Below are 21,882 nucleotides of genomic sequence, written 5' to 3'. Positions count from 1 at the left end.
AAAAATCTTAGAGTAGGAACCAGGAATTGTAGCAGTATTAGGAAAGAAGTTTGCTTTCTCTGCTGCTTTCTGTATAGCTGTTTAATTCTTCCTTCTGTATGTTGCTAGCCTCTCTAAATAGAAACAAAACATTGCCGTTCTAGTTTCTGTTTCCAACAATTTTCGAATTTAAGAGTCCAGCAAAGAAGAGACATTGGTTCTTAGACCTCATTTCAAATTCTCAGAAAGGAGAAATAACCAGGAAGGTACCTACCTATCATCTAATTAGTCATGCCAGAAAAATAGGGTTAAGGTGCAGTGGCTCACACCTGTAATTCCAGCACTTAGGAGGCTGAGGTGGCTGGGTCACTTGAACTGAGAAGTTCCAGACTAGCCTGGGCAATACGGCGAAACCTCACCTCTATATTAAAATTAAGAAAAAAAAATTTTTTTTGAGACTAAATCTCACACTGTTGCCCACGCTGGAGTGCAGTGGCACAATCTTGGCTCACTGTAACGTCCACTTCCCAGGTTTAAGTCATTCTCCTGCCTCAACCTCCCAAGTACCTGGGATTACAGGAGCCCACAACCACGCCCAGCTAATTTTTGTATTTTTAGTAGAGACGGGGTTTTATCATGTTGGCCAGGAATGTCTCAAACTCCTGACCTCGTGATCCACCCACCTAGGCCTCACAAAGTGCTGGGATTACAGGCAGGTGCCACTGAAAATTTTTTTTAAAAAAGAAAGAAAACAGGGTTATCAGGTTTAAATATTGGGCCATTTCTTAGAGAGAGGAGATATGGCTTAACCAAGCATGTGTCTTAAAACTGAAAATTCTGTCTGTATGTTGGGATGCAGTACTTAATAAACACCAGTCACATTGCCCTTTTGAGTACATATTTGAAGGACATGTTCAAAGAAAAATTATTAAAGCATGCTAGTTTTTAATTTTTCCGAAGAATTATAATCCTGAGAATGAAATCTTCAGAGTTAAATTTATATTTCATATTACGTATAATTTGTTTGTAAAGTATATAGTGTTTTTGTTTTTGATGCTAGTAAATTTTTAAAAGATAATTTATATATTTTTAGGGTGATCTACAAATTATTGGCTTCTAAAAGTGAAAGTATTTGGGTTCAAGCTTTGAAGGTTCTGGGATACTTTCTGAAGCATTTAGGTCACAAGTAAGTTGATATTTGTCATAATTCATTCTAGAAATAACTATTGAGATTATGTTTTTATGAGTTTTGTATGTAATATAACATGAAATTTGGCTTGAATAATCTAACAGAGGAAAATAATAGCTTTCTGTGGTAGAAGTTATAAAAGTGTTTTATAAAATAATATTTTATTAATAAGTAGATTATGGAACAAGATTATGATTTAAGTAATATAATTTAGTTTATTTCTATATTATTCCTGAAAAGAAAGTATTATCTATTCTGAAGATGTAATAAAATAATTTGTCAAGATAAAATGATGCACATATGGGTATGATTTCACGGAAAGCTTTTTTGACAAGGAAATACCATGTTTGTATTAAGGTCTTTCTGAGAGTTGAGCTTATGCTTACATGCTGAGTCTGTATTTTGTTACTAGTTTCTAACAGTAGGGCTTAATGATTAGTTTTATGACCTAACGATGTTAGAGTACCTCATTTCTTTCCCCAAATCCAGACTTTAGATACTTTCTATGAACACTTTTCTGTAAGAAATTACTACCTGCCTAATGATTGCAGTTCATACTACACTATCCAGTGTATGACTGTAGTCTTAAAAGTATATTTTTCTTACTAATGAAGTCAAGGAAGTAGTACAACTATAATTTAAATGATACTAGATGATATTCCTATCAGAACCTCATTGCTGCCTTTTTTGGGGTGCTTACTTATTTACAAAGGACATTTTTGTAATAAACATGTAAACTGTAGAAAATTCAGACACGACATGTCTAACAAGCTGCATAGTCTGGGAGTTTATATATTTTTTAAATTTCGGCACCAAACAATAGTTAAGTAAGGGACTAGATATACTATGGATATAAGGAATAGTTCAAATAAAGCCAGGATTGTAGAAAAGGATATTTTATTTGTGTGTGTGTGTGTGTGTGTGTGCGCGCGCGTGCAGAACTGTAAGTACACTTGTTGACAGAGTACTGGGAGTGAAGAAGCATATTGCCTTTTTATATTAAGTGATAAAGATAACTTATTTAACTTCAGTTAATTAAAATAAATTGACTGGAGAAAGTTAAAGGATTGTAGCCCTAGATGCAGCCTCCTAAAAATGTCAATAAAGCACATTTAAAAATACACAAGAAGATGGAAACTCAGTTAATACAAAATTTAAAATAAGCAGGCAATTTTTTGTATAAACATGGTTAAGATGTCTTATTTTTCCCTCTTTTCTTGTAAAATGTGTAAATAGTACAACAAGAAGTAAAAAGTGTACTATCACAATGGTTGTCACAAGTAGAAGATAGATGCAAATGTATGTACTCCAGAATATGGGTATCAGCTGCTTAAAGTTGCTAAGATTGAGTAAAAGCTATTAAGACTAAAGAAAAGAGAAAATACAGAGAATGGTGAGAGAGTTCAATTATAGCAAATATGAAGTGTCAGGGAAAGCACAATTTCTGAAGATGAGAGGCTCACTTCAAACTACAAAAATAGATTCTTTGAAATAATAGATATACACATATCATGCCTAATAGCATAGTTTTTTTTTATGAATCAGATTGGTTTCAGAAAAGCAGAAGATTTATCACAAAGAACTACACAAATGAGCTGTATTTGTGGCAAGCAGTCTATCGCTGTGGCTATAGAGACAGAAGGTTTTTGGATTCTGAAAGCAAAAAGGTTACCTTTGTCCCTTCTATTACACATATGCATGGAAGTCTTCTGCAGATGGATGGTCCAGATAATTTGGCTGCATCAAAAAAATTGGCACATCATCAGTGCATGTGTATTAGATAAAATACATTTTAAAAATAAGTTAAAGTAACCAGTACATGAATAGCACTTAGCAGAAAAATACTGCTATGGAACATATAGCAATTTTGCTTTAAAAATTTATCATCCTAAGTAATAAGTAAAAAAATAAATAAATAGCTTCTGAGAAAGAACCACTAAACAGAATTTGGAGAAGTAATCCAGCTACTAAGGAGGCTTATGCATGAGAATTGCTTGAGCCCGGGAGTTCAAGCCCAGCCTGGGCAATACAGCAAGAGCCCCATCTGAAAAAAACAAAGTTGTAAGAAATGTTAATATAGTGATATGTGATTTGTTTGTGTCCCTCCACCTGAAATCTCATCTTGAATTTTAATTCCCACTTGTGAAGGTGGGACCGGGTGGGCGTAATTGGATCACGGGGGCAGTTTCTCTCATGCTGTTTTCATAATAGTGAGTTGTATGAGATCTGATGGTTTTTTAAGCATTTGGCATTTTCCCTGCTTTCACTCACTCCATCTTGCCACCCTGTGAAGAAGGTGCCTGCTTCTCCTTGCCTGCCACCATGATTGGAAATTTCCTGAGGCCTCCCTAGCAATGCAGAACTATGACTCAATAAAACCTCTTTCCTTTATAAATTACACAATCTTGGGCATTTCTTCATAGCAGTGTGAAAACAGACTAACACAGATAGCATGAATGTATTTAATTATGAGCTCATAAAACACTGGAAAAATATTGGAGGAAAAGAATTATAATACACACAAAAAATAAAATTGGAAGTTGCTCAAAAGCAGATAAACTCTGTGACTAGTAGCATAGCGAAAAACACAGAAGATAAAACTGAAAAAAAATATGAATAGATGAAAATGTGAGTTTAGAAGGATTAAAAGAAAATGAGTGACGTGGGAGGAAAGCAAATTACAATAATGGCATAAATGGAGTTCCAAAATAAGAAAAGCAGAACAATGGAACAAACAAATCACAAAAACTGCACAAAATTCAGACAAGACATGTCTAACAAGCTGTATGTGCTAGGAGTTTAAATATTTTAAAAATTAAAAAAAATTTAATATTTAAAAAATATTTTTAAAATTTCAGTGCCAAACAACAGTTAAGTAAAATAGACTAGATATACTATAGATATAAGGAATAGTTGAAACAAAGCCAGGATTGTAGAGAAGGATACACACACACACACACGCATGCACGCGCACACACGTAACTGTAAGTACACTTGGTAACAGAGTACTAGGAGTGAATAAGCATATGCACTATTTTTTTCCCCCAACTCCATCTTGCTGCCATATAATATAATTTAAATTATATTTAAATCTATAATTTAGTGAAGTCTTGATGTAAGGTTCTGCCAGTCTTTTTTAGAGGACATAGTGTATGACAGGGAAAACTGACCTAGAATGTTTAGCATAAAGTTGTATTTTTGGAAATAAAAAGGTAGTAATTACAGTGAACACCTATATGGAAACATTAAACAGATCAGACAAAGCTTCAGAAAGGATTGGTGAACTAGGAGATAGAACTGAAGAAATTTCCTGGAATTCAACACCAATAAACAAGATGACGAACAGGAAATTAAGAGAGAGAAAGAAAGAAGGAAAGGTTTCAAATAACAGTTACAGAAAAGGGGAAGAGAGAAGGAGGAAGAGGCAATATTCAAAGTACATTACTGAAAAGTATTACAAAATTGATCAAAGACCTGGTTTCTCAGAGTTTGGAAGTAAATGAATTCTAATCAGGAAAAAATAGCATGAAATCTTACCGCAAAGTCAAACTTCAGAACACAACAAGGACAAGGGGAACAACAAAGAGAAGCTAGCCATACAAGATTAAAAGAAACATAATTTAGTAAAGAAAACAATATAGTACATATTTTTGAATAAACAGCTAAGTGCAGTCCGCAGGTTGACCCAAGTACTTAGTGGATTTTAGTGCTAATAAAGGACCCATCTCTGATGAACAGAGTGGTGATATACTTTAAAAAATATGCTGTGTGTTAAAGGAAAGGAACAAATGATATATTTTTATTTGCTTTAAAAAGTTAAGAGGCAATTATAGCAATGTACCACTCTGGGTGCGGGATGTTGACAGTGGGGAAAAATGTGTGCGTGTAAGGGTAGGGACATATGGGGCTTCTTACTTTCTTCTCAGTTTTACTGTCAACCTAAAATTGCTCTAAAAGTAAAGCGCCTTTGAAACAGAAGGGGAAAATGATAGGGAAATAAGAAATCATAAAGTGTTCACTTGTGTGGTGGGAGCTGTGAGTGATGTGAAAGTATAAGAGGGATGAGTTGGGTGTAAAATCTCTTTGTGTATATTTTTATGGCATCATAATTTTTAACTAGGTAAATGTATTACTTATTTTAAAAATTAAATAATAAAAGCTGTTATAGCATTATTTAAATACATAAAAATAAGCTTTAAGTCCAGAAAATTAATAAGGATGAAGAGGGGCACCATATTATGAAAAGATGTAACTCATTAAAAACATGAAACAGTTTCAAATGCATATACACTTAGTGTAGGTGAGTCATAGAAATCTATTATTGACTAAATTTGGAAGAGTATTTTACAAATTTTAATGCATTTTTCTCCTTAAAGAATAATTACAAAAAATCTCAAAAGTAAAATTTGAAAAAAAAATCCAGTGGCTTGAATATCATACACATTCTTTTCAAGTACACAAAACTATAGAAATTATTTAAATGAGGCCATAAAGTAGGCTCAATAAAATTTATATAAATTGTCATACAAATGATTTTCACCGCAAACAGTGCAATTAAAAAAGAAATCAATGATAAAAATTAAATTTAAAAAATTTCTCATTTCCCTACCATTTTCCTCTTTAAATTAGGACGTAAAGTAGGCTCTGTAAATTTAAATAAATTGTCATGCAGATGACTTTCTCTGCAAACAGTGCAATTAAACAAGAAATCAATGACAAAAATGAAAAAATTAAACCTAAAAAATTTCTCATTTCCCTTCTTTTTTTAAATGCACTTTTTTAAAACTTAAAAAATAGAAATATGTAGCTTCTAAATAACTATAACAAGAAGTTGTTTATTATGCATATTATAAAATACAATAAAATATTAAAAATATGTATATTTACACTTGTGAGATTTGGTCTAAATGATATTGTAGAACATTCATGGTTGTAAACATTTATATTAAAAGCAGAAAGGCACTTAGGTTTTCATTGTTCTAGGTTCTCAGTTATGCTTACCTCATTAATTGTCAGTCTAAAAAGGCAAAAGATATAATCAAGGGCAAAAGTAAATGAAACAGAAAGCAAGACTATTAAACAGAGTAATGGCAAGATAAAAAAACTGTAATATTCACTTATAAAATACTTTTACATGACTAGCTGAAGAAAGAATCGGCCACTATTTCACCTAATAAAATTGATACAACTTTGATACCAACATTGGATATGGATTATGAATTAAGGGAAATTTATGATCAATCTCCCATATGAACATGAGTCTATCAGTTATTTTTTTTTAAGTATACTGCATAACCAAGTTGAGGGTAGTCATAGAATGTAAGTGTGGTTTCACATCAGGACATTTCATCTACTTATTAACAAAGGAGAATAGTTATATAATTATGATGTGTGCAAAAAATTTTAATAGAATTCAGTATCATTCATCATAAAAATTTTTAGTAAACCACAAATAGAAAATAATTTATTAAATCTGGTGACACATATTTACTGAAAACTTTCCACATTCCTATTTAGTAATGAAATGTTAGAAGCATCACCTTAGAATAACTGACAATTAATGAAAGCATGCTTTCACCACCCTGGTTCAACAACCTATTAGGTAACACTTTGGCATTTATAAAACACTCCACCTAAAGTTGGCAAAATTGTTTCTAAGTGCATATGTAGCATTCTCCAAAGCTTATTATGAATTGGGCCGTAAAACATAAAATAATTGTGAATAAAATTAAAAACTAATGAAATCAAACAAAATATACTATCTGATCACACAGAACTAAATTTGAAATAAACAATAGAAAGAGGTTTGAGAAATTGCATAGTATTTGAAAGTTAAGAACATAACTAATCCCTGAGTCAAAAAGAAATCGTAAAGAACATTAGACGATAGTTATGACTAAATGAAAACAAAACCACAGCATAGAGTATTTATTGAATGCTTGTGCATTGCTGATGAAATGTAAAATCCTGCAGCCATGTTTCAAAAGGATTTACTAATTTCTTAAAAATGGTAACAAAAACTTACTGTCCAGCCTGGCATTACCACATTTAGGCATGTACCTAAAAGAAGTGATAATATGTTCACAGCCATACTTTGTATGAATGTTCTTAGTACTATTATTATCATTATGATTATTTGAGATGGAGTCTTACTCTGCCCCCTGGGCTAGAGTATAGTGGCACGATCCCCACTCAGCGAAACCTCTGCCCCTGCATTCAAGCCATTCTCTTGCCTCAGTTTCCCACATAGTTGGGATTACAGGCACATACCACCATGGCCGGTGATTTTTTTGTATTTTTAGTAGAGATGGGGTTTCACTATGTTGGTCAGGGTGATCTTGAACTCCTGACATCAGATGATCCCTCCACCTCAGTCTCCCAAAGTGCTGGGATTAAAGGTGTGACCCACTGTGCCTGGCCAGCTATTATTAATAATAGCCCCAAACCGAAAACAATCCAAAAGTCAGTCAGCTGAATGGATAAACAAAATGTTTTATGTCCATACAATGGAATACTATTGTTCAATTAAAAGGAAACAAACTGCTGATGCATACTATGACATAATGAGTCCTGAAACTATTATGTGAAGTGAAAGAAGCTAGATGCAAAAAATACTGTATGATTCTGTTTGTATTAAATGTCCAGAACGCGGATAAGTGGTTAAATGGGGCTAGCAGTGTGAGTGGGAATTAACTGCCAGTGGGCACAGGGAACTTTTTAGGATGATAAAAATGGACTATAACTGTATTGTAATGATAGTGGCATTACTCTATGTAAAGCTTTTTTAAAATCAGTTGTTCACTTACAATGTGTGTGAATTTTATGGTATGTGCATTATACCTCAGTAAAGCTAGTAAAAATGTGAAAAGAAAAATTTAAAACTCTTTGAAAGTTTAGGATAATAGTATTACCACCTTGGATTAAGGATTAAGGAAGGATTTCTAAAACAATAAATATACACAAATCATACAGGAAAAGATAAATTTGACCATTAGAATAAAACGTACTTTAAAAGATACCATAAAAAGTGAAAAGACAAGCCACAAAGTAAAAGAAGATAATTGCACTTTAGCTAGGATACAATGAATTTTTATCATAAACATGAAAAATCATGCAAATAAATTAGAAAAAGAAAATCTGTTAGGATCATGAAGAATGTAAACAGACAATTCACCGAAGAGGAAACCTGAGTTAGCAGTAAACATGTGGATAATATACTCAACTTCAGCAGTAATCAAGAAAGTGCAAATAAAACATACATTTAATGCTCATCAGGATGGTACATTTTAAAACTGTTGACAGTATTGAGTGTTGACAAAGGATGTACATCAGTGAAAATTCTCCAATCACTGGTGGAATTATATACTGGTACATTCACATTGAAGAACAATTTACAGTTTTTAAAAAGGATGAAGATACTTGTACTCTATGACTAAGTAACTCTCTCTTTGACTTAGAGAAACTCTCATGTGTGTGAACAGTGTTCAGTGTAACATTGTTAATATTAATTAAAAGTTGGAAACAACATAGAATGGGAGAACAGATAAATTAAGGTATAGTCATACAATTGGATATAGTCAAAACTAAAAATGAATGATGTAAAGTTACTTTCAACAAACCTAATATAAAGCAATAAAGCAAGTTGCAGGATACATAATAATAAATTTCAAAAATATGTAAACACAAAATTGTAAATTGCTTATGAATAGATATTCATCTAATTTAAAAGTATAAAGATATACATGGGGAAAAATAAACAAAATTTATGATTACTGGTTATTCCCAAGTAGACTGTGAAGAATGGGGTGATGTACCGGTATCTAGAAATATTTATTTAGTTGGTTGGTGGCTGCATGAATATTTATTATGTTTTTTAAAAAAACTGAATAAAGAAAGAGATAGCAAAAAAAAAGTAAAACAGAAATTTGTTGATGCTATAAAAATCAGATGGGATTTGAAAGACCAAAACAGAATGAGTTGAACTTGAGGTTAAAAGTTCAAAAGAGAATGTGGAAAGGCATTTTGTAGTTTGAAAGGAACAATTTAAGTAGATGGTGTTAAGTTCATAAATCTGAGAACATCAAATAGTGCCTGTCAAAAATATAAAGCAAAATTTATTTGAGATGCAATAAGAACTTGATAAAATATAATCATGGTATAGATGACGTATCTCTCAGAATAGGACGATTTGATAATACATATAGATATAGAGATGTTGAGTAATAGATTCATAAAACTTGGCTCAACAGAAATACGTTCAGTCTTACATATTTTGAGGATATACTTCATGGCTAAAGAAGGTTAAAAAAAACAAGGCATGTCTTGGGCCATAAAATGAACAAAGTAAACAAAGTAGACTTTTTATTGAATACTACTACCTGACTGTAATGTGATAAAATTGGAAATAAAAAAGAAATTGTGCAAAAATATCTTATGTACTTAGAAATTAAGAAGCAGTGTCAAGATATCATTTAGAGAATGGAAGAAAATAAAAGAAAAAGTGGAAATTATCTAAAATTTTCTGTACATTAAAGCAAAAACTTTATCAGAAATAAATACCTCATTATTGAAAAATAAAGAGTAAAAGAGGAACTTTGTACTCATAACATGATTCATATTTAACTCATTAATTAACTCATATTAATTAAAGGACCATAAAGGAAAGGAGGAAGTGTAAATTAGTAAGGATGGAGGCTAACATGAAGTAACTAGAAAAATAAAAACTGTTGAACTGTTGAAAAGATGACTAACTACAAAGCTCATGTTTTGAAGGAACCAACAAAATGAATCAAATTTTCTCATACCTCACTGAGATAAAATAGAAAGAAGTGTTTGAATAAGGAAAGCCTTTTTAAATTACAGGACAGATTATAATTATAAGAAAAATATATATAGTCCATTATGATGACATATAAGAGGTCCACTTCTAGTTCTTGGTAATAACATCATTTTGTTCTTTATGTTTTTATGTGTTTGTTTATTGGGTTCTTCTCACATATATAATACTTCTGTCATCAATTAAAAAATGGGAGGTGTAACGTCAAGTCATTACTAAATAAGATAAAATTACAGAAGCACAAAAAACTTGCCTGGTTTTGCTTCACTAGTAATCATCAACAGACTTATCCTATTCTCCCTTAATTCAGAATTGTGTTTTGATATGATTTCCGTGTAAACATTGGTGCATACAGTATTGAGTTCCTATACATTATCCTCCATTCTGGCCTCAAAATAAAATGCTGGGGAGATGTACTTTGAAATATGAAATAATATTAAAATTGTCCTGACAGCTTGAAGAAGATCAGAAATTATAATAGTTTCTACTATTTGGGTAACTAATGCTTCTTACTACAGAATAATATATACAATAATAGCCAAAGGAAGTTGGAAATGTAAATACAATTATAAATTGCTTCCTGAAAACCATTAAAAAATTTAAAATGCAGTAAATGGAGAACTATACCATGTACCTTAATGGAAAGACTCAATTATATAAAGATAGAATTTTAATAAATCATTTTGTAAACAATGTCATTCTGTTAAAAAAATTTTTTATTTAAAGGTTATAAAAAATTCTTCAAAAGCTCACATGAAAAAATGAGTAAAAAATCAGTCAATAGAAGTTTGAAGAATAAGAAGAATAATGAATATTTATTGTAATAAGTTTAGAATACTTTAAATCAAGGAATAAACTTAAAGAAGGGGTGTAGTATAGAAAGCACAGAAACACATCCTGATATATGTACGTTTACATACTAGGAACATAATTAAAATTTGAATTATTTAATAATTGGCAGTGGGAAATTATTTAATTTCTGAAATGAAGTCAGAAGAGAAGGCTTCAAACCATGTCACCACACCCAGCCAAAAAGAAAAAAATCCCAACCACAAAGATTTTCAAAGAATAAACAGTTGGAACTGTGGACTTCCAGATCAAGATGATGGAAGGATGAAAGAGCTTTCCTTGTCCAAACCTAATAAAATAAACATTATACAGTAAAACAGAGACTCTCCCTCTCCAAAACAACAAATTCAAATGTAATCAGTCAAGGAAAGCAACATCACATAAAGCCATACATTCAAAATATTGACAGCTAAAAAAAAAGAACCCAAAGATTCTGGAGTGACTTTGTAAGTATCATTACCTCATTTCTATCCCTATAATGTCAACAGAATTCCTAGATTTCCCCCTTAATAATCTCGACATTAGAGTGATAGGCATTTATTAGATATTGCTGATTTTTGTTCTTTAGGACTTTTGGTGAGTGAAAATAGTTCTTTTTTGAAACAAGGAGAATGAACTGAGATTGATGTTCTGTGATGGAAGTGGGGTTCCAAATTTTTGTATTAATATATCACACTGAGGGATCAAGTCAAGGACTGAAACAATTTCCTTTTGGAAATGAGATATAGTCCCTTACATAGTGTATGGAAAAAGCACACCATGTTCTAGGAAAATTTGACACAGAATGGTAACATTAAAACATATAGTATTTAAATCAAAGTTTAGTGATTTGAAAAATGTTCCTGAAAAGAAAAAGAAAAAACTAGGCAAAAAGGGAAGTACTTTAAATTGGTTAAACATTTGGCTGGCCTCGGACTTCTCCCAGCTGAATTCAGTGGCAAAAGAAATATGCAGTATCTGCGAGTTCTGAAAGAAGGAGAATATTATACCCTGCCAGATTATTATGTAGATATCAAGTCAGAATTCAGAAGACAGACTTCTTCATCTTCTCTTGAATGACATTCATTCAGTTGAGAGATGAATCAAAAGAAAGAAACCAGAAATGGTGAAGATGTGGCCAAGGAAGTGAATTCATAAGTAGGTGAAAACCCAGCAACTGATACGTAACAGCAGTGTTAAGATGAACATAATTTAAGTGTTTGAAACCTTGATGTTCAAATAGCAATATAACTCACAAAAATTAGGTGACATAAAGTGTGAGGATGCTAATTATCTGTCTTTATACAAAGTAAATTGATTATTTTATTTTATTTTTTGAGATGGAGTTTTGCTCTTGCTGCCCAGGTTGGAGTGCAATGGCATGATCTCAGCTCACCACAACCTCCACCTCCTGGGTTCAAACAATTTTCCAACCTCAGCCTCCCGAGTAGCTGGGGGTTTTTTGTTTTGTTTTGTTTTGTTTTGTTTTGTTTTGTTTTAAGTAGAGACAGGGTTTCTCCATGTTGGTCAGGCTGGTCTCAAACTCCCGACCTCAGGTGATTTGCCTACCTTGGCCTCTCAAAGTGCTGGAATTATAGATCTGAGCCACCGCGCCCAGCTGTTGCTTTCTAAATTTGAAATGTTTAGTTAATTATGTATCATGTTAAGTAGCCTTTCATGTGGTAAAGAAAGTCATCTGAAGTTTTTAAAAAAATGTTTATTGTTTCATCTCTTTTCTTTTAAATATGAGTAAAATTACATTTCGATGTTTTTTATTTAAAATAAAATTTAGTATGAGTTTCTTCTGTCATTTCTTATTCCCTGTTTCTTCCCTTCTCTTTTCTTGTCTTCCCTTACTCTCTATACAAAGATGTCTCATGTTTATTATTTATTGTGTTACTTTTGGGTAGTAGAATTTTAAGTCTTGTACTTTCTATTTCCCTACACTTTGTGAATTTCTATATTGTATATGATTTAACAAAACCAATTAAACAATTATTATATAAAATGAGTTAAAATAAAGATCATTTTAAAATGCTATACTAGAAGGAATGAGTATTAAGTATTTGCTAGATGTAGGTAGTCTTTCCAATGTTAACTTCAAATGAAGAAATGACAGGATCAAAACTTGATAGATTTTATTCAAGAAAATTAAAAATCCTTTGAATTTCAGAAAGTGAAAAATATTTGTTAATGAGTTGACAAAGGGATAATTTTCTTGTTATTATTTAGGATCTTATAATTAGTAGAAAAAAGGTGACCACACAGAGAAAAGGGTCACAGAACAGTATTAGGAAGTTCTTGGAAGTAGTATAAATGGTTAGAAATTTTTAATTGATCAGCATTTCTTGTCATTGAAAATAAGATCTACCTTTTACATATCATATTGACTGTTTTTCTCATTATTATAATACATAAGATTGGTAAAATGCATTTATACCTTAATAGTAGAAATATAAATGTACCTATTTTGGAGGTCAGTTCTCATAAAAATTGAAATAGAAAAGCTTTTAACCAAATCATTTCAGTTGCAATAATTTATCCTAAGGAAATAACCATGGTTATGCCCAAAGATTCACCTACAGGAAAAATTTGTTTATGGTAGAAAAAACTGGAAATTACAGTATGGCTAACAGTAGTGAATGGATAAAATAATTAGGCTACTTGTTTTTTTTGTTTTGTTTTGTTTTGTTTTGTTTTGTTTTTTCAGACAGAGTCTTACTCTGTCACCCAGCTTGGAGTGCAGTGACATCATCTCGGCCCACTGCAATCTCCAGCTCCCGGTTTCAAGTGATTCTCCAGCCTCAGCCTCCTGAGTAGCTGGAATTACAGGTGCTTGCCACCATGCCCTGCTAATTTTTGTATTTCTAGTAGAGACAGGGTTTCACCATATTGGCCAGGCTGATCTCTTAACTCCTGACCTCAAGTGATCCTCCTGCCTTGTCCTCCAAAGGTGCTAGGATAAGTGTGAGCCACTGTGCTCGGCCAATTATGCTCCATTATTCTTATTAGTTATATTTTATGACACTGAAAAATATACAATATATTGTTGATTTAAAGTAAACAAACTATAAATTACCTTATGTAGAACAATTGCCATTGTATTCCTCTCATTTTATTTGTCTGTCATATATGGATTTATATGCATAGCAGTTAATCTGAATGTAAAATGATTTTTATGATTATGTCCAGGTTATAGAATTATGGGGTTTCTTTTTTGTTTTCTTTACTGTTTTCCCATTTTTTCTGAATTGTTACAAGAAGTATCTTTTTTTTTTTTTTTGAGATGGAGCCTTGCTGTGTTACCCAGGCTGGAGTGCAGTGGCATGATCCTAGCTCACTGCAACCCCCACCTCACAGGTTCAGTTGACATGAACTGCCTCAGCCTCCTGAGTAGCTGGACTATAGGTGCATGCCACCATGCCAGGCTAATTTTTGTGTTTTTAGTAGAGACAGTGTTTTACCATGTTGGCCATGCTGGTCTTGAACCCCCGACCTCAAGTGATCTGCCTACCTTGGCCTCCCAAAGTGTTGGGACTATAGGCATGAGCCACCACACCCAGCAACAAGAAATATCTTTGACCACCCCTCAAAAAGACTATTTTGTGAAGAATGAAATTGAAATACATTTCAGTGGAATGTGTAGTAAACTAATAAATCTATAATTTGCATGATTACAAGATTCTGTTTAAAAAAAAAAAAAGATTACATTCTCGATCCAGGTGGGCAGAAATCCTGTCAAACTCAAGATATAAAACAAATCAGCACTAAAAACTTAAGTCGCTTTAGGTCTAGAAGGTAATTACAAGGTTAGTTTTTCCAGCAAATGCCCCACTGAAGCCTTTCCTGAGCTAAATCCATAGAACTAGGTCTTTCATTAGAAGTCATATAAGGAAGAAAGTCATGTGGTATACAGGGCTAGTGCACCATTCCCTGACTGAGATGATGGATGGCATTTTGTTTATCTCATGACTGCTGTGCAGTAAAGTTTATTGGTAAGTATTGTTTTAAAGCAAACCACAGGAGAAAGCTGACCTATCTCTTCCCTTGTGTATGCACAGTATCTTAAAGTTCCCCCAAACCTAGAATTAAGCATCTGTAAAAACATTTGCATTGGAGGAGATAATCAAGAGGGCATGGATTTCTTTGGTAGCTGAAGTAATAGTGGCACAGTTAAGAGATTATTCTAAATTTCAGATAGCCTAATTAATTAATTAACTAACTAATTAACTTTTTTGAGACCAAGTCTCACCCTTGCTCAGGCTGGAGTGCAGTGGCCCAAACTCACTGCAGCCTTGATCTCCAGGAATCAAGCCATCCTTCCCTTCTTGAGTAGCTGGGACTACAGGAGCCTGCCACCATGTCCAGCTAATGTTTTTATTTTTTTAAATTTGTTTTAAGTAGAGATGCGGTCTTGCTGTGTTGTCCAGGCTAGTCTCAAACTCATGAGCTCAATTGAGCTTCCTGCCTTGGCCTCCCAAACTGGTAAGATTAAAGTCATGAGCCACTGAGCTGGCCTTCAGATTGACTAATTTAGACATATGTTTACCAGCTCCTTATAGCAGAGATCTATTTCGACAGCAATGCTTTTGTCGTTTGTTCTTTCCTGATTGGCAGTAAAGGAATGCTTAAGGCCTCCTTTTCTCGGGTGAGGCTTGAGTTGGAAGAGATTTAAACCTTTGCCTCCATAGTTCCATAATGCTCATTAGCCCTGTGTTTTTTGTTGTTGTTGTTGTTGTTGTTGTTTGTTTTGTTTTAAGTAGCCATTTGACCTTTTTCAGTCATATTTAAGTGTTTTGCAAAGACAGCCACAGGACAGATGCCCTGGCTTCTCTTGAGTTTAGGTCATTTTGCCATTTCCTTGCTTTGACTGAGGTGGCTAGGGTGAGGGGATCAACAGTCCTGTGTCTTTCGTAATGGAGTGTAGATCTTGGAGGCTGATGTTGGAAGAGATGTCTTGCAGATGAATGGTACACACATAAATGCTTCATTTGATTTCAGTATTAATTAAGGTAACAACAGTTGCTGTAGCTGATAAACAGTGAAATTCTAGTCACTTACCAGGCTAGTAGTTTTTTTTTATGTTCACTTAAAATCCCAATAGATTTTCCCAAGCAGTTGATTTAGAGACCCAGGCAGCTTCTTCCACCTTGTGGCTCCATATCTTCCTCCTGTGGATCCTGTGTTGCTGGCTTGGGGAAGGAGCATGGAGCATGTGCATGAGGGCTTTTCCTATGGACCAGGCCTAAAAATAATCTACAAGTTTTCTGTTCACATTTTATTGGCTAGGACTCAGTTAAATGGCCACACTTAGCTGTAAGAGAGGCTGGAAATGTAATTTAGATGTGGAATCCACAAGAAAGAAACCGGAGTTTGGTGATTACTTTGTCAGGCTGTGTCACAGTTGCCAAATCCAGACAACAATAGAAAATCCAAGAAAGAAATGAAATACTGAGAGTTGGGAGAGAAAATGATCCAGATCTTGAATCCTTTTTTTTTTCCTTGAAACAGTGTCTCTCTCTGTTGCCCAGGCTAGAGTGCAGTGGTGCAATCTTGGCTCACTGCAGCCTCTGCCTCCTAGGTTCAAATGATTCTTCTGCCTCAGCCTCCTGAGTAGCTGGAACTACAGGTGCTACCACCACACCTATCTAATTTTTTTTATTTTTAGTAGAGACAGGATTTCACCTTATTGGCCAGGCTGGTCTTGAACTCCTGACCTTGTGATCTACCCACCTTGGCCTCCCAATGTGCTTGGATTACAGGTGTGAGCTACACCGAACCTGGCCCAGATCTTGAATTCTAAGGAAGTGACACAAATGAGAGGCCTGTAGTAATTCTTGAATTACAGCTCAAGTAATCACCAAACTCTGGTTCCTTTATTCTGGTGTCTATATCTATATTAAGAGTTCCAAGAGGTCTTTAATAGAACCTTCTATCCTAATTATGGGTATGGGAGGGACACAATTAAATAGCCAATATTAAGTAGAAAGGTATTTTTAAAATCCATTGGTAGACCAAAAATACAAGCAATGATGAATTTAATTAGGCAGAATTATTTTATTTTATGACCTCAACATTAAGCTAAAGTATTTATTTTTAACCATAATTTTAGATTCTGGATGTTAAGGTTGGTTACAGACTATGTTATAAACTTTGAATTTGGACAGAAATGATTTAAAAATTATGTTGTCTCTGTGATAGAGGAAACCAGTAATTTTAACCCAATAAAATAACTTCTAAAAAGTTACTAAAAATTTGAAAATAACAATGACACTTATGTAATATTCCATAATTTGTATATTTCACATTTTAGTTCACACAGATACTTTATTTGAGAAGTCTTTCAATAGTCGTCTTGGAGCTTTAGAACACAGTTGTGTTATAAACTGTTGTTTGTTTAGATGGAAGTTCATAAAAATAATTACTTGTATGATTCTGTATCTGCTTGTAGATTGTTTCCTCTTATCTAAAAGTCGCATGATCTGATAACCCAATGTGCTTCATGGTGTTTTATTTTTCCCCCTTCTCTCCAGGAGAAAAGTTGAAATTATGCACACCCATAGTCTTTTCACTCTACTTGGAGAAAGGCTGATGTTGCATACAAACACTGTGACTGTCACCACATACAACACACTTTATGAGGTAAAAATAAAAAATGTGTGATGAAAGTTTTAAGTGTATACGTGGAAACTCTCTTAAATCTATGCAACTGAAATGAGTAGTTGGTCTGTTAATCTAAAAGCTAATTAAACCAGAATCGTTAAAAAATGAATACATACCTTATATTTTTATTTTATTTTAAAACATATCCATGTACAGTTTTTGCCAATCTCTTTATGTTGATCCAAGAGCTTTTCTTCAAGTATGGGTTGGCTGACTGGATTCACATAAAGTCTTTCTAACAAAAAACTACATCTATTACATATTTTATATTAGTTCTGCTTCCCCATCCCCACTGCTCTGTTTTTTTCTCTCCTTCCTTCTCTCTCCCTTACTGCTTCTATTAGCTATCCACTGCTAGTATTAAGCTAGAGTTGCTGCTGGGCTAAAATTTAGGTAAGAATTATTTGCAAAAATTGTATCTGGAAGCATCTTTGGCTCTCATTATTTCAATTTGAAGTTCCTTTTTCATCATTTTCAACAGATGGAACAGCTTTTGGCTCAGTATTTTTCATGAAATGTGCATACTACCTCATACAGTGACTACTGTCATTTTTAAATGCTAGTAAAATGTTAGTAATGTCCCCTTACATTAACCTTAACTCTGCTTTCCTGTAACTGATCTTCAGTGGTCCCAGGTCTTTTCTCTAGCACAAGGGCTAACTGCCAGCATCCATTTTTGTAAGGCTCTAAGTTAAGGATGCTTTTTATATGTCTAAATGGTTGAAAATAATCAAAAGAAAAATAATGTATGACTTGTAAAATGTATAGGATTTTAAATTTTATTGAACACAGTTTACACTCATTTAGCCATTGCCTTTGGCTGCTTTTGCACCACAATCACAGAGTTAAAAGAGTTGTAACAAGAATATTTGTTATGCTCTCCTCACCTTGCACTGTTGCTTGGCAAACTAGAAATTACAGTGATGTAATAACTGAACAATGTATCACTTGTATTGCCAAACCTAAGTTTTTTGCTTTTAAATACCAGTGAATATCCATCATGTCAAACCAAGAAAAGTGGATTTGTGATCTCATACTTTGAAATTTAGTTGGGGTATAGATTACTTTGTTATAGATTTAGATGACAAGGCTTTATGTCTGTTATGCAATGGCATTATAGTCATGCTAAGAGAATACTCTTAGGTACTGCTAAATATTCATAATGTTATTCCTAACTCAGAAGAGTTGTGGTCAGAAAACCTTAAACAGAATGTCTCATTGTTATAGATTTCTTTATAAAAATGTTTTAAAAATGAAAATGGGAGATACTGAGAAAGGCAGATGCTGATATTCTGAATGGAGTTGTTCTATAATTTTAAATTAACCTGTAGTTCCAGCTACTTCGGGGGCTGAAGCAGGAGGATTGCTTGAGCCCAGGAGGTCAAGGCTGCACTGAGCTGAGATTGTACCACTGCATTCCAGCCTGAGTGATCAAGTGATACCCTGTTCCCTTCCAAAAAAACCCAAAAAAACAAAAAAACAAAAACAAATTTACACTTCTCTAATCTGTTTCTTTTCATGTAAGCCATGGAACAGATCAGCTCAATTTCAGATTTTGCACAGCCCTCAAACCGAATAGTTTTTACATTTTTAAATGATGGGGGCGGGGGAAGTATTTTGGAATTTGTTCATTTATATGAAATTCAGATTTCATTGTCTGCAAATAAAAGTTTTTGATTGGGTTCTTTTAAGGAAAAGTACAGAGATTTATTGCAAAGAGAAAAGTACGTACTCAAGAAAGCGGAGTGTGAGCATACTTAAGAGAGATTACATGCAATGGTGTTTGGGGTTGCTACCTTTATGACTTTCTTCAACCAAGGGATGGAATATGCGTAAAGATTGCTATAAAGGGTGGATATTTCTCAGAACTGTGATGCTGTCTAGTTTTACACCAAATACGGGTGTTCCTGGAACCATTACAGTGCTGCTTATAATGACTACTATCATTTGGGCCTGTTGTCTTTCTCATTTTTTGCCACACTAGATCCTTTCAACATATTCAGCCCTATCCCTGTTATTGAATACTATGAAAGCCACATCAAGCATTTAATTAATAAGCATTGGGATCCTAAAGCCAATTTCTGTGATTTTCTTCTGATGTTAGGTGCTAACTGGCTAATAAAGCGTGTGTGAGTAAAGTTCGGCGAGCATCAGCGTTGGGGTCAATGTTAGTATATTTTCTTAGGGCTTCCACAATGGATCTCTGGAACAAAGCTGGGTTTTCATCATTTCTTTATTTCTTTTATTTTATTATAGTCCACAGGCTTTGTGTACATTTTTTCATTCCCTTCACTAAACAAATCAACATATGATTTCTTTTTCTTAGATTAACTTGACCCTGCGGATAGTTCCAGTTAGAATCATTGTTAAGTACAGACATGGTCCCCACAGCATATTCTTCAGAAGATAGGTTGCTTAGCATAAGCCTGGGCCTCTGCCCAAATATTCTGCTTTTCTTCAGGGGTACAACACATGGAATAGGAGTATATCTCCAAGTTAACTCAAATGAGAGTGAGAAAGCCCAGAATTCCTTCATGAATTTAGTTGAAAATCAGCTCAACCTCTGTCTGGGTTGTACTAGATCAGACATTATGAAACTTGATGCTGAATGATCCCAGCATCCCCTCTGGCCACCTCCCTAAGAGGGCATAACTTATAATGGTCCCTTAGAAGGATAAGAAACACCACGCAGGTGACCCCAGCAGGGCTCCATTCCTTTGTTAGGGAAGGGCATATAGGATGGTAAGGAGGCAGACTAGTGGGAGTCTGGGGGATGGAGACAGTGAAACTCGGAGAAGACTGGACTGGGGAGTCAAAGGTGGAGCTGAGTGAGAGGGAAAAGCTGCTGCAGGTGCCAGACTGTGTCTGGGTTAGGAGGCTGGGGAAGGTTCTGGAGAGGTGTATTTTCCAAAAGGGGATCATCTAGGATATCTGGTTCTTCATTTGGTTCCCTTAAAGAAAGGGATATGAGCATAACAAAGGCAGTAATTCCTGCAAAGCTCAGGGTTTTGATAAAGAGCCATGAAGGCCTGTGCATATAACATTTGAGTCCATTTCTTCTGATGGTCACAAAAAAAAAATTGAATTATAAGATGGTATTAAAATTTAGGGTCCTGTTCTTTGGCTATTGCACTCCATTTTCTGAAAGAGAGTTACCCTTGGCTTTGACTTGTTCTTGGGACAGCTGACTGCCAGTGATTATAAAATGGGGCTGCTGATGCTCCATCCAGCCTTGCTCATCATGAAGATAATACAGGTGGGCAAGGTGAGATTTCCAAACACTGGTGGGACTTTGACTTCAGCTGATGTTCAGGCTCTTGATACCATTGTGAGAAGGAGTTCAAGGAAGAGTAAGAAAATAAGGAAAGCGTGGAGGTTTATTACAAAGAGAAAAGTACACACTCAAGAAAGCGGAGTGTGGGTATACTCAAGAGAAAGAGTTGCATGCAAGAGGGTTTAGAGCTGCTTCCTTTATGCACAAAGTTTTATAGAACATAACTCATTAAGTAAAGTCCATTGATCATTTGACATTACAGTGACAGCGTTGTTTAGTTGTAATGGAGATTATAATGATCCACAGATCCTAAAATACTGTCTGATCTTGTCTGTAAAAATTTGCTGACTACTGCTTTACAGCACTACAGAGAAATTTTACTCCCCTTTGTTGTTCTTTTCCTTACAAGCTGTTTTATAATCTTATATCAGAATTAATATACATCATTGCAAAAAGTTGGAAAATGTAGAAAAGCACCAGAATAAAATTTAGCCATTACTTTCTGATTAATACTTAAGAATATATATCTTTCTCAATTCATACACATAGGCACACACAACTTTTATAAAATGTTATCCTAAATATAGTTTTCTTGTCCAGCTTGTTGCACTTATCATTACAGATATATTTATCACAAAATATTTATCTATAGCTGGGAAGGGCAAACTTTTCTGGTAAAGGGACAGATAGTAATATTTTCAGGCTTTGTGGGCTATATAGTATCTGACACAACTACTCATGTCTGTTACAGCTCAGAAGCAGCCATAGACAGTATGAACCAGACAGGCTGTTTTCTAGTAAAACTGTGTTACAGAAACAGGTGGCAGGCTAGATTTGGCCCACAGGCCATAGTTTTCTGACCCCTGCTCTGTAATATTACTTTTAACTATACATTTTTTTCTCTATTTTATGTTCTCATGAGTAAATTTAGGAATGGCTGCTCTTCAGATTAGTGAAGAAACCTACTGACTACTCTGATTTGTTTGTTTCTGAGCTTAATATTCCCACTTTGTGTCAGTTATTTCTCAAATCCTAAGATTAGTAGGCTATCCCTTTCTGAACAATGCCTTTTTGAATTGTAATAGTGTTTTAGTATTGTTTCAATATTTAGCA

General features: G+C 34.0%; 1 protein-coding gene across 17 annotated transcripts in view; it reads left to right on the top strand.

Annotated features, from left to right (window-relative positions):
- Positions 1–21,882, top strand: part of NBEA (neurobeachin) — a 702,569-nt gene that overhangs the window by 182,427 nt on the left and 498,260 nt on the right. For all 17 annotated transcript variants that reach the window (XM_074387836.1, XM_074387843.1, XM_074387839.1 and 14 more), the window contains 2 exons: positions 1,073–1,165; positions 17,366–17,474. In XM_074387836.1, the coding sequence (XP_074243937.1) occupies positions 1,073–1,165; positions 17,366–17,474 (202 nt within the window). The remainder of the gene's footprint in view (positions 1–1,072; positions 1,166–17,365; positions 17,475–21,882) is intronic.

This window comes from Saimiri boliviensis, chromosome 16 (genome assembly GCF_048565385.1).
Source record: "Saimiri boliviensis isolate mSaiBol1 chromosome 16, mSaiBol1.pri, whole genome shotgun sequence".
In the NCBI taxonomy this organism is placed as follows: Eukaryota; Metazoa; Chordata; class Mammalia; order Primates; family Cebidae; genus Saimiri; species Saimiri boliviensis.
Note: the sequence above shows the minus strand (reverse complement) of the source record. Positions and strands in the feature narration are given on the sequence as shown.